Source organism: Notolepis coatsorum (assembly GCF_963971535.1).
Source record: "Notolepis coatsorum genome assembly, chromosome: 7".
NCBI lineage: Eukaryota > Metazoa > Chordata > Actinopteri > Aulopiformes > Paralepididae > Notolepis > Notolepis coatsorum.
Window position 1 is genome coordinate 13,408,956 of NC_140171.1, and position 11,786 is coordinate 13,420,741.

The window sequence follows — 11,786 nt, forward strand, 5'->3', positions numbered from 1 at the left end:
CAGGTGTCGTGCCCTCCAAGTGCCAGGGTGTGATGTGTGTTATCAGGTGTCGTGCCCTCCAAGTGCCAGGATGTGATGTGTGTTATCAGGTGTCATGCCCTCCAAGTGCCAGGATGTGATGTGTGTTATCAGGTGTTGTGCCAGGATGTGATGTGTGTTATCAGGTGACGTGCCCTCCAAGTGCCAGGATGTGATGTGTGTTATCAGGTGTCATGCCCTCCAAGTGCCAGGATGTGATGTGTGTTATCAGGTGTTGTGCCAGGATGTGATGTGTGTTATCAGGTGTCGTGCCCTCCAAGTGCCAGGATGTGATGTGTGTTATCAGGTGTCGTGCCCTCCAAGTGCCAGGATGTGATGTGTGTTATCAGGTGTCGTGCCCTCCAAGTGCCAGGATGTGATGTGTGTTATCAGGTGTTGTGCCCTCCAAGTGGCAGGATGTGATGTGTGTTATCAGGTGTCGTGCCCTCCAAGTGCCAGGATGTGATGTGTGTTATCAGGTGTCATGCCCTCCAAGTGGCAGGATGTGATGTGTGTTATCAGGTGTCGTGCCCTCCAAGTGCCAGGATGTGATGTGTGTTATCAGGTGTCGTGCCCTCCAAGTGCCAGGGTGTGATGTGTGTTATCAGGTGTCATGCCAGGATGTGATGTGTGTTATCAGGTGTCGTGCCCTCCAAGTGCCAGGGTGTGATGTGTGTTATCAGGTGTCATGCCCTCCAAGTGCCAGGATGTGATGTGTGTTATCAGGTGTCGTGCCCTCCAAGTGCCAGGATGTGATGTGTGTTATCAGGTGTCATGCCCTCCAAGTGGCAGGATGTGATGTGTGTTATCAGGTGTCGTGCCCTCCAAGTGCCAGGGTGTGATGTGTGTTATCAGGTGTCATGCCAGGATGTGATGTGTGTTATCAGGTGTTGTGCCCTCCAAGTGCCAGGATGTGATGTGTGTTATCAGGTGTCATGCCAGGATGTGATGTGTGTTATCAGGTGTCGTGCCCTCCAAGTGCCAGGATGTGATGTGTGTTATCAGGTGTTGTGCCCTCCAAGTGCCAGGGTGTGATGTGTGTTATCAGGTGTCATGCCCTCCAAGTGCCAGGATGTGATGTGTGTTATCAGGTGTTGTGCCCTCCAAGTGCCAGGATGTGAATGTGTGTTATCAGGTGTTGTGCCCTCCAAGTGCCAGGATGTGATGTGTGTTATCCGGTGTTGTGCCCTCCAAGTGCCAGGATGGATGTGTGTTATCAGGTGTCGTGCCTCCAAGTGCCAGGATGTGATGTGTGTTATCAGGTGTCGTGCCCTCCATGTGCCAGGATGTGATGTGTGTTATCAGGTGTCGTAGCCTCCAAGTGCCAGGATGTGATGTGTGTTATCAGGTGTCGTGCCCTCCATGTGCCAGGATGTGATGTGTGTTATCAGGTGTCGTAGCCTCCAAGTGCCAGGATGTGAGTGTGTTATTATCAGCATGTTGTTCTGTTCTGTAGCTGCTCTCACCGTCTTTCCGAGACGTCCGTTCTGACCTGGCATACCTAGCACCCCCTGGGGCCCTGGGAGAGGGCGAGAGAGAGAGAGAGAGAGAGAGAGAGAGAGAGAGAGAGAGAGAGAGAGAGAGAGAGAGAGAGAGAGAGAGAGAGAGAGAGAGAGAGAGAGAGAGAGAGAGAGAGAGAGAGAGAGGGAGGGGGAGGGGAGAGAGAGAGAGAGAGAGAGAAGGAGAGAACGAGAGAACAAGAGAAGATAGAGAGAGAGAGAGAGAACAAGAGGAGAGAGAGAGAGAGAGAGAGAGAGAGAGAGAGAAGAGAGAGAGAGACGAGAGAGAGAGAGAATGAGAGAGTTAATGAGAGAGAGAGAGAGAACGAGAGAATGAGAGGAGAGAGCGAGAAGAGAGAGAGAAGAGAGAGAGAACGAGAGAAGAGAGAAAAGAGAGAGAGAGAAAGAGAGAGAACGAGAGAAGAGAGAAATAGAGCGAGAGAGAGAGACGAGAGAGAGAACGAGAGAGAGAGAGAGAAATAAGAGAGAGAATGAGAGAAGAGAGAGAGAACAAGAGAAGAGGATGAGATCGAGAGAAGAGAGAGAGAACGAGAAAAGAGTGAGAGAAAAGAGAGAACGAGAGAAGAGGATGAGAGAAGAGAGAGAAACGAGAGAAGAGAGATAAAGAGAGAAGTGGGAGAGAATGAGAGAAGAGAGAGAGAACGAGAGAACGAGAGGAGAGAGAGAGAAGAGAGAGAGAAGAGATAGAGAAGAGAGATGAGAGAGAGAACGAGAGAAGAGAGAAAAGAGAGCGAGAGAGAGAACAAGAGAAGAGAGAGAATGAGATATGAGAGAGAGAAGAGAGAGAAAGAGAGAAGAGAGAGAACGAGAGAAGAGAGAGAGAAGAGAGAGAGAAAGAAGAGAGAGGATGAGAGAAGAGAGAGAGAACAAGAGAAGAGGATGAAAACGAGTGAGAACGAGAGATAAAGAGAGAAGAGGATGAGAACAGGGGGATAGTGAGAGAAGGACAGAGAGGGAGAGAAGAGGGTGAGAATGGAGGAGAGGGGAGAGAATGAAAACAATGATTTAAACAATGCTGATATAAATGTAAGAATGAGTCATTCACTTTTGGTTTTCAAAGAAATGGTTTGTATAGCTATTGTTGAGGGTTACAAATGTTTAATTTTATAAGAATATAGGACAGGCATATATATAAGCATTATGCCTCAGCCTCAACCTTTTCAGTTACTGCCAGAATCAAAGACAGTTGACAGCCTGGAATGATTGTGCAATATTGTAGTGTGTGTGATGACTGAATACAACTACTACTCAGGCACGTGCACACGTAGAGCCCAAGGGGTGCTTGAGCACCTGCCTTTTTGAGCCTCATAAAAAAAAAAAAATTTACCGTTACGCATATAGACTGCCCTTCCAACTGAAAAATGTCAGGATAGAATCAAAATATTAGGTAAAGAGAGAGAGAGATGCCCCATATTCCATTGCAGTTTGCACGGCCTCCTCAGTGTGCCTCTCCATGGACCTATATATTTTATGCATAGCGTGGGTGGTGGTGATGATGATGATGATGATAGAAACCGCTGTGGCGCATACAGTTGAATGCTGGTGTTACACTCACTGAGGGACACGAAGAAGTCAAGTCCGATGGGATTTGGGAATCTCAAATACAAATCGGGATTGGAATAAAAAATGCATTCATATTAAACAATACAGAATATACAGCACTTCTTGGGGTCTGTAGGGTAAGCACTTATTCCCTCCCCTCTGAACATTTATGGAAATGTATGGGCCTTTTAAGTCAGTGATAAAAGTGTCTTTCAAGGATAAGTGAGCTCTCGACTCCGGCGGTCGGCGTTGCCTCCGGCTTGGGCCAGCCGTCATACTAACTCAATTGGCAGAGTTAGGGGGTGGAAGTCGATGGGTGGTAATCTGGACGTTGTGGACAGCGACTCCTACAGGTCGGTTGGGGACGCCTGCACAGCAGAGACAGGAAATGGCGGGGGTAGTGTGAGCCTCCCACACGTTACACCTCGCCAATGAGAGTCCGCGCTGGCAGGTGAAAAGAATAGAAAGAAAATTATAATAAAAAAGGATGAGCTCTTGCACTGATTATTATAGTTCAATATTCAATATTTGATCACCAAAACCCCCCAAAAAGCATAAACATGGGACCATTGTGGGACCTTATTTCAGAAAGAAATATGTACGGTAGTCTATATTGAGAGACAAATAGGTTTTTGATCCGCTTTGATTGCCATGAATTACACATTTGAAGTTTGCCAATTTAAAAGATCCTTTTGCAAAGAAAGTCCACTGACTCGCAACGTTAGCTGGCTGACAATTATACTTTTAAACACAACATGTGTGTAATTCATGGCACAATTCAAACAGGATCCAAAGAATGATTTGTCTTTGATTAAAGGGGCGAAAGTGGTTAATGAAAGTAAAGAGAGGATGTGAAATACAATCATCTGGATGGCTGAGTATCATCCAATCAGATAAGCAACGGGGTGCGTCGCCATGGCGATCAGCCAGCTTACCGCTGGTCCCAAGTCTCCGCTGGTCCCCTTCAGCCCACCAGACCCCGGGGAACCCTGGGAGGAGGAGAGAACACACCAGTCAGTTGGGTCAACAGTTAACCAGTCTGTCTGTCTGTCTGTCTGTCTGTCTGTCTGTCTGTCTGTCTGTCTGTCTGACTGTCTGTCTGTCTGTCTGTCTGTCTGTCTGTCTGTCTGTCTGTCTGTCTGTCTGTCTGTCTGTCTGTCTGTCTGTCTGTCTGTCTGTCTGTCTGTGCCTGTCTAACTATCTATCTATCTATCTATCTATCTATCTATCTATCTATCTATCTATCTATCTATCTATCTATCTATCTATCTATCTATCTATCTATCTATCTATCTATCTATCTATCTATCTGTCTGTCTGTCTGTCTGTCTGTCTGTCTGTCTGTGTGTCTGTTCTGTCTGTCTGTCTGTCTGTCTGTCTGTCTGTCTGTCTGTCTGTCTGTCTGTCTGTCTGTCTGTCTGTCTGTCTGTCTGTCTGTCTGTCTGTCTGTCTGTCTGTGTGTCTGTCTGTCTGTCTGTCTGTGTGTCCATATATATATGTGACCCTCACCAGTGGTCCAGGTCTTCCCCTGAGTCCGAGTGGCCCTTGAGGGCCCTTCATTGCCATCTACAGAAAGAGAAAGAGAGGAGAGAGAGAGAGAGAGAGAGAGAGAGAGAGAGAGAGAGAGAGAGAGAGAGAGAGAGAGAGAGAGAGAGAGAGAGAGAGAGAGAGAGAGGGAAAGAGAGAGAGACACGGTTGTGATGGTAGTTAGGGATGTAACACTAAGAATACTGGTAAGGCTAAAATCTGTATCTGTATCTGTTTCCACAGTACTACTGATACCAAGAGACTAGCCTGACACATGACACGCTAGATGCTATGCACGCTACACGCTACGCATGCTATCTCTCCTTTGGCTCTGAAAGCAACATATTGATAAATAAAAGTGATAAAGTGGTGTGTTGGCATCTTGTCTCTCATCCCGCAATTAATCCTTGGTGATGTCATCTCATGACAGTATAGGAGAAAGATGATTCCTCTGTTTCTCTGTAACTTGGACAGCCTGTTGCCTTGGTAAAACACAAGAAAACTGAAGGAAACGTCTTTTTCCTATACTTTTTATGTTTATGTTTATTTAGGATCCCCATTAGCTTTTGTACTTGACAAAAGCTACGGGGTCCGACACTCAAAACAATACAACAATATTCAAGACATTACATCATTATCAACATCATTAACAATATCATCCTCAGTTAAGGAGTGTACAAGATACTCAAGATCAGTATAAAGTATAAAAATAAATAGTGCTTCCTGAGCAGCACTCACTGCCCTCAACATAAATTATACAATTAACAAACAGTCAATTGGTTTTCACCGCTATGCCATAAGGGTTCAGTGCATGCTTGTTAGTAGATGGTATTTAAATTTCATCTTGAAAGTAGTTTTGGATTCTATTTCATTTTCTATTTCTTGGCAATGAGTTCCATTCCATGATAGCTCTGTAAGTCACAGAAGATTTGAGTAGATTTGTCCTGGGTTTAGGTGCCAGTAGATGGCCTGATGTAGCTTGTCTGGTCATATGGTCATGTTCTTCTCTTATGTAAACTTGATTTGATCATAAAAATACTGTGTTTTTTTTGACAATTTGAACATTTCGGACGTTTCTCAACTGGAAGCCATGACACATTTCTGTGCATAATTCCAATTTTAGCATGCTTTGAACAGTGGAGAGATAGTCTGTCAGCCTTGTTTTGAGCTATTCTGACCTATTCTGTCTGGTTGGGGTTAAGGTGTATTCGTTGTGTCTGGTTGGGGTTAAGGTGTATTAGCTGAGTCTGGTTGGGGTTAAGGTGTATTCGTTGTGTCTGGTTGGGGTTAAGGTGTATTAGTTGTGTCTGGTTGGGGTTAAGGTGTATTAGCTGAGTCTGGTTGGGGTTAAGGTGTATTAGTTGTGTCTGGTTGGGGTTAAGGTGTATTAGTTGTGTCTGGTTGGGGTTAAGGTGTATTAGTTGTGTCTGGTTGGGGTTAAGGTGTATTAGTTGTGTCTGGTTGGGGTTAAGGTGTATTCGTTGTGTCTGGTTGGGGTTAAGGTGTATTCGTTGTGTCTGGTTGGTGTTAAGGTGTATTAGTTGTGTCTGGTTGGGGTTAAGGTGTATTAGTTGTGTCTGGTTGGGGTTAAGGTGTATTAGTTGTGTCTGGTTGGGGTTAAGGTGTATTAGCTGAGTCTGGTTGGGGTTAAGGTGTATTCGTTGTGTCTGGTTGGGGTTAAGGTGTATTAGTTGTGTCTGGTTGGGGTTAAGGTGTATTAGCTGAGTCTGGTTGGGGTTAAGGTGTATTAGTTGTGTCTGGTTGGGGTTAAGGTGTATTCGTTGTGTCTGGTTGGGGTTAAGGTGTATTCGTTGTGTCTGGTTGGGGTTAAGGTGTATTAGTTGTGTCTGGTTGGGGTTAAGGTGTATTCGTTGTGTCTGGTTGGGGTTAAGGTGTATTCGTTGTGTCTGGTTGGGGTTAAGGTGTATTAGCTGAGTCTGGTTGGGGTTAAAGTGTATTAGTTGTGTCTGGTTGGGGTTAAGGTGTATTAGTTGTGTCTGGTTGGGGTTAAGGTGTATTCGTTGTGTCTGGTTGGGGTTAAGGTGTATTTGTTGTGTCTGGTTGGGGTTAAGGTGTATTAGTTGTGTCTGGTTGGGGTTAAGGTGTATTCGTTGTGTCTGGTTGGGGTTAAGGTGTATTAGTTGTGTCTGGTTGGGGTTAAGGTGTTTTCGTTGTGTCTGGTTGGGGTTAAGGTGTATTCGTTGTGTCTGGTTGGGGTTAAGGTGTATTAGTTGTGTCTGGTTGGGGTTAAGGTGTATTCGTTGTGTCTGGTTGGGGTTAAGGTGTATTCGTTGTGTCTGGTTGGGGTTAAGGTGTATTCGTTGTGTCTGGTTGGGGTTAAGGTGTATTCGTTGTGTCTGGTTGGGGTTAAGGTGTATTTGTTCTAACAGTGTGGTGTAGTTACTTTGGTCTGCTGCAGGATGGCCTGGGCCTGGGCTTCCTGGGCCGATACGATTGGTCCTGTAGACGGATCACCACCTGACTGGAACTACACACACACACGCACACACACACACACACACACACACACACACACACACACACACACACACACACACACACACACACACACACACACACACACACACACACACACACACACACACACACACACACACACACACACACACACACACACACACACACACACACACACACACACACACACAGAGACATAAATTAAATAGTTGAAAATGAGGCAACCTCAATTGTTTTGAGTGCTAAATAAAGGTTTGAATGAAAAGGCCAACTTCATTTAGTTGTAATCTGTATTTGTGTATTTGTGCAATGACAACAGATTGAATCTAATCTGATATAAAACCTCTAGCTATGTGTCTCAATGCCCCACCTAGTGGTCGGTATACTGTACTGCTACTGTACTCTGATATCACAAGATACGTTTTGATACATTCAGACAGTATGAATAATCACTATGATCTCAGCAAGACAAAACCTACTGCAAATGGTCAACCTGACAGGCAACATGGTAATTAGACAAGTCAACCTGACAGGCAACATGGTAATTAGACAAGTCAACCTGACAGGCAACATGGTAATTAGACAAGTCAACCTGACAGGCAACATGGTGATGAGACAAGTCAACCTGACAGGCAACATGGTAATTAGACAAGTCAACCTGACAGGCAACATGGTAATGAGACAAGTCAACCTGACAGGCAACATGGTGATGAGACAAGTCGACCTGACAGGCAACATGGTAATTAGACAAGTCAACCTGACAGGCAACATGGTAATTAGACAAGTCAACCTGACAGGCAACATGGTAATTATGAGACAAGTCAGCCTGAGAGGCAACATGGTAATTATGAGACAAGTCAGCCTGACAGGCAACATGGTGATTATGAGACAAGTCAGCCTGATAGGCAACATGGTCATGGCTAGAAGGAAGGTATCCACATTTCCTTCAACTTGTCACAATTTCCACCTAGAAAGTTGTTCATAAACCAAACCATTCCCTTAACCCCCATAACATTAACCGCACTGTTTACAAACCTAAACCTTACCTTAACCCTAACCTAACCTCACAGTTTATAAACCTAACCCTTACCCTAATCCCCATAACCTTAACCTCACTGTTTATACACCTAACTCTTACCTTAACCTCACTGTTTATAAACCTAACTCTTACCTAAACCCTAACCTAACCTCACTGTTTATAAACCTAACTCTTACCTAAACCTCACTGTTTATAAACCTAACTCTTACCTTAACCTCACTGTTCATAAACCTAACTCTTACCTTAACCTCACTGTTTATAAACCTAACTCTTACCTAACCTCACTGTTTATAAACCTAACTCTGTCACGGTCAGGGCTCGGGCCTTCCTCTGCCCTCATCCTGCCGTGCCCATATATGGGCAGCTTCCTGCTGGAGCGTTCCCACGCTGCCAGATGAACTTCAATCAGCACGGCTGTGAGGGATTCCCTCATCGGGCAGCTACTATATCACCTGGCGGATCCTGTCGTCCCTCGTCGCAGTGTTAAACTGCCTACCTAGGTACGACCCTTCAGTCCGAAGACCAGCTAGGCACTCTCACATTATTATTCCCTGTTCTAACCTACCTTCTCTTGTGCCCAAGGACCTCCGTTCCAGCGAGCCCGTCTGGACCCCCCTGGAGCTTGTCTACGGAGTTCCTGCTCTCACCCCCGACACAGCCGGTGTCTACATTCTCCCGTACTGCACAAGGAGTGCACCCGATAGAAAGAACATTCCCCGTACTGCACAAGGAGTGCATCTGTACTAACCCCAAGAACATTCATACCTGTCTGTCGTACATTTTCTGTATGTAATTTCTGTCTGCTTGGGAAGAACAATTAAAGCACCCTAAACCGCTCCATTATCTCTCCTCCTGTGTTCTGCTATTGGGCTCCGCAAGAACCCCATCCTCACAAACTCTTACCTTAACCTCACTGTTTATAAACCTAACTCTTACCTTAACCTCACTGTTTATAAACCTAACTCTTACCTTAACCTCACTGTTTATAAACCTAACTCTTACCTAACCTCACTGTTTATAAACCTAACTCTTACCTTAACCTCACTGTTTATAAACCTAACTCTTACCTTAACCTCACTGTTTATAAACCTAACTCTTACCTTAACCTCACTGTTTATAAACCTAACTCTTACCTAACCTCACTGTTTATAAACCTAACTCTTACCTTAACCTCACTGTTTATAAACCTAACTCTTACCTTAACCTCACTGTTTATAAACCTAACTCTTACCTAACCTCACTGTTTATAAACCTAACTCTTACCTTAACCTCACTGTTTATACACCTAACTCTTACCTTAACCTCACTGTTTATAAACCTAAGTTTCAAGTTTGTAATAAACTAATGGAGACAGTAACCCTAACCTAATATATATATATATATGTAACGGATGGTATCGTGAAGCGCAGTCAAGAAGGGCTGTGGTGAGTAGCGGTGCTATGGGTTAAACTCACTCTCACATCCTCAAAAGAGGCATAGACACGGTACAAAGAAGTGAAGTCACCTCTTGGTATAGCGGTCTGTGTTGCTGCCCGCGGTGTGGGAGACCGGGGTTCGACTCCCACTCGGGGCATCGAAGTTTGAGGTGACGTTGTCACAACCGTTACATATATATATATATATATATATATATATCTTTGTAATAACCAGATGCCTTCTAGCCACAACCAGGCAACATAGAAGAGTCCTGATGTTACCGGTATCAGCATGATGTTTCCTGGGGGTCCAGGTATCCCATCAGCCCCGGAGAGGCCCTGATGCCCTGGAGGACCCTGGGGAGAGAGAGAGAGAGAGAGAGAGAGAGAGAGAGAGAGAGAGAGAGAGAGAGAGAGAGAGAGAGAGAGAGAGAGAGAGAGAGAGAGAGAGAGAGAGAGAGAGAGAACAGATTGTCTTCTAAATTCAAATGTGGAAAAACCTTTTGCATGAGAAGGTGTTCCTATCAAAACTATTAGGGAATAAGAATATAATTGAGGATAAATACTGTGAATATCATTAGCTCTCGGTGTAAGGATATTTCATTTTGCACGGTCAGATTCAATTTGATTCAACTTAATAATTTCTTGTGATATAAACGTGAATAACTGAATAACTGAATATACAATTAACATCTTCAGACTGAGACACTAGTTCACAGCATTACACGGCAGAAGAGACACGCTTAGCGCGGGATTTGATCTAAAGTATGAAGCGTCATCGACGTGCTTAGTTCAGAAGTGGTACTTGTTTCAAGAAATGTTCACGAGATTATAAATGAATGAAACGGGTAAACAAACACACACTTAAAGGGTTAGTTCAAAATGAGTCCTCACCAGCTCTCCAAGCTCTCCTCGCGGTCCCGCTAGTCCCGTCTCCCCAGGATGTCCTAAATCTCCCTAGAGACACACACACAGATACACACACACACACACACACACACACACACACACACACACACACACACACACACACACACACACACACACACATAGAGACACACACACACACACACACACACACACACACACGCATACACACACCCACATAGATACACACACACACATAGACATAGATACACACACACGCATACACACATAGATACACACACATACACATGGATACACACACACACATAGATACACAGCCACACACATACACACACACATACACACACACACATATATACACACACACACATAGACATATACATAGATACACCCACACATACACACATAGATACACACACACACATACACACACACATAGAAACACAAACACACACACACACACACACACACACACACACACACACACACACACACATAGACACGCACACACAGGATCCAGCAGTTATGATATCTTGACCAAATAGCAGCTTAGCTGAACAAAAGGAAGCCAATGACCGTGTTTACAGCTCAGTTTTATGTGTACAGTAAATGTAGTGCACCTCCAGATTGTGACAACAAATACCCCTGTGTGCCTACTGTACGCAATATATACACATTATAATATGTATTATAATATATACATACTGTATGTATACAGCCGCAGCACATGCATCAGTATGCCAGATAATACTGGTATATCCCAGCCGTCATGTGGGTCTTACACAGCAGGGATAAGAGCCTCTCTGGGCTGCTGGGAACGGCCTATTGATTAGGTCTGATGTCTTCTTCATGACAGTAATAAGTCCTGCGTGTAATAGGGCCAATCAGAGCAATGCGGAAGTACATGTTGGTTGCCCAAAGTGTTCACGCTGCCCGGCCCACACAGACAAGACACTATACAGACGATGCTGTTCGACATAAGAATCAATAGCGCTGCACAAACTTTATGAACTAAATTGACCACAAACAAACGACCTTTCCTGAAATACAGCTTTTTTTTTTTTTTTTTTTTTAGATTAATTTTTTTGCGTTTTATTGCTTTATTTCTACTGGGCAGTCCAGTAGAGAGAGACAGAGGTGGAATGGGAGACAGAGTGGGGGGAAGACATGCGGCAAATAACGACGGGTTCGGGAGTCGAACCCGGGTCGGCCGTGTCGCGGTTGAGCGCGCTATGTGGTTCGCCACTGGGGCTCGCCACTGGGGCGCCTGAAATACAGCTTTTATAACCATTTAACCACGAGAAATTATGCATATGATGTTCAACGGCACCCACTGAAATACTGCAATACATGAAGAGG

General features: G+C 44.7%; 1 protein-coding gene across 1 annotated transcript in view; it reads right to left on the reverse strand.

The window, feature by feature from the left end:
* Window positions 1-1,532, reverse strand: part of LOC311232628 (uncharacterized protein) — a gene marked incomplete at its 3' end in the record, with an annotated part of 41,193 nt that extends 39,661 nt beyond the window's left edge. Inside the window, 1 exon segment of the mRNA XM_084319488.1 lies at window positions 1,485-1,532. Within this exon segment, the coding sequence (XP_084175614.1) occupies window positions 1,485-1,517 (33 nt within the window). The 5' untranslated portion in view covers window positions 1,518-1,532.
* Between the last annotated feature and the right edge of the window lie 10,254 nt (window positions 1,533-11,786).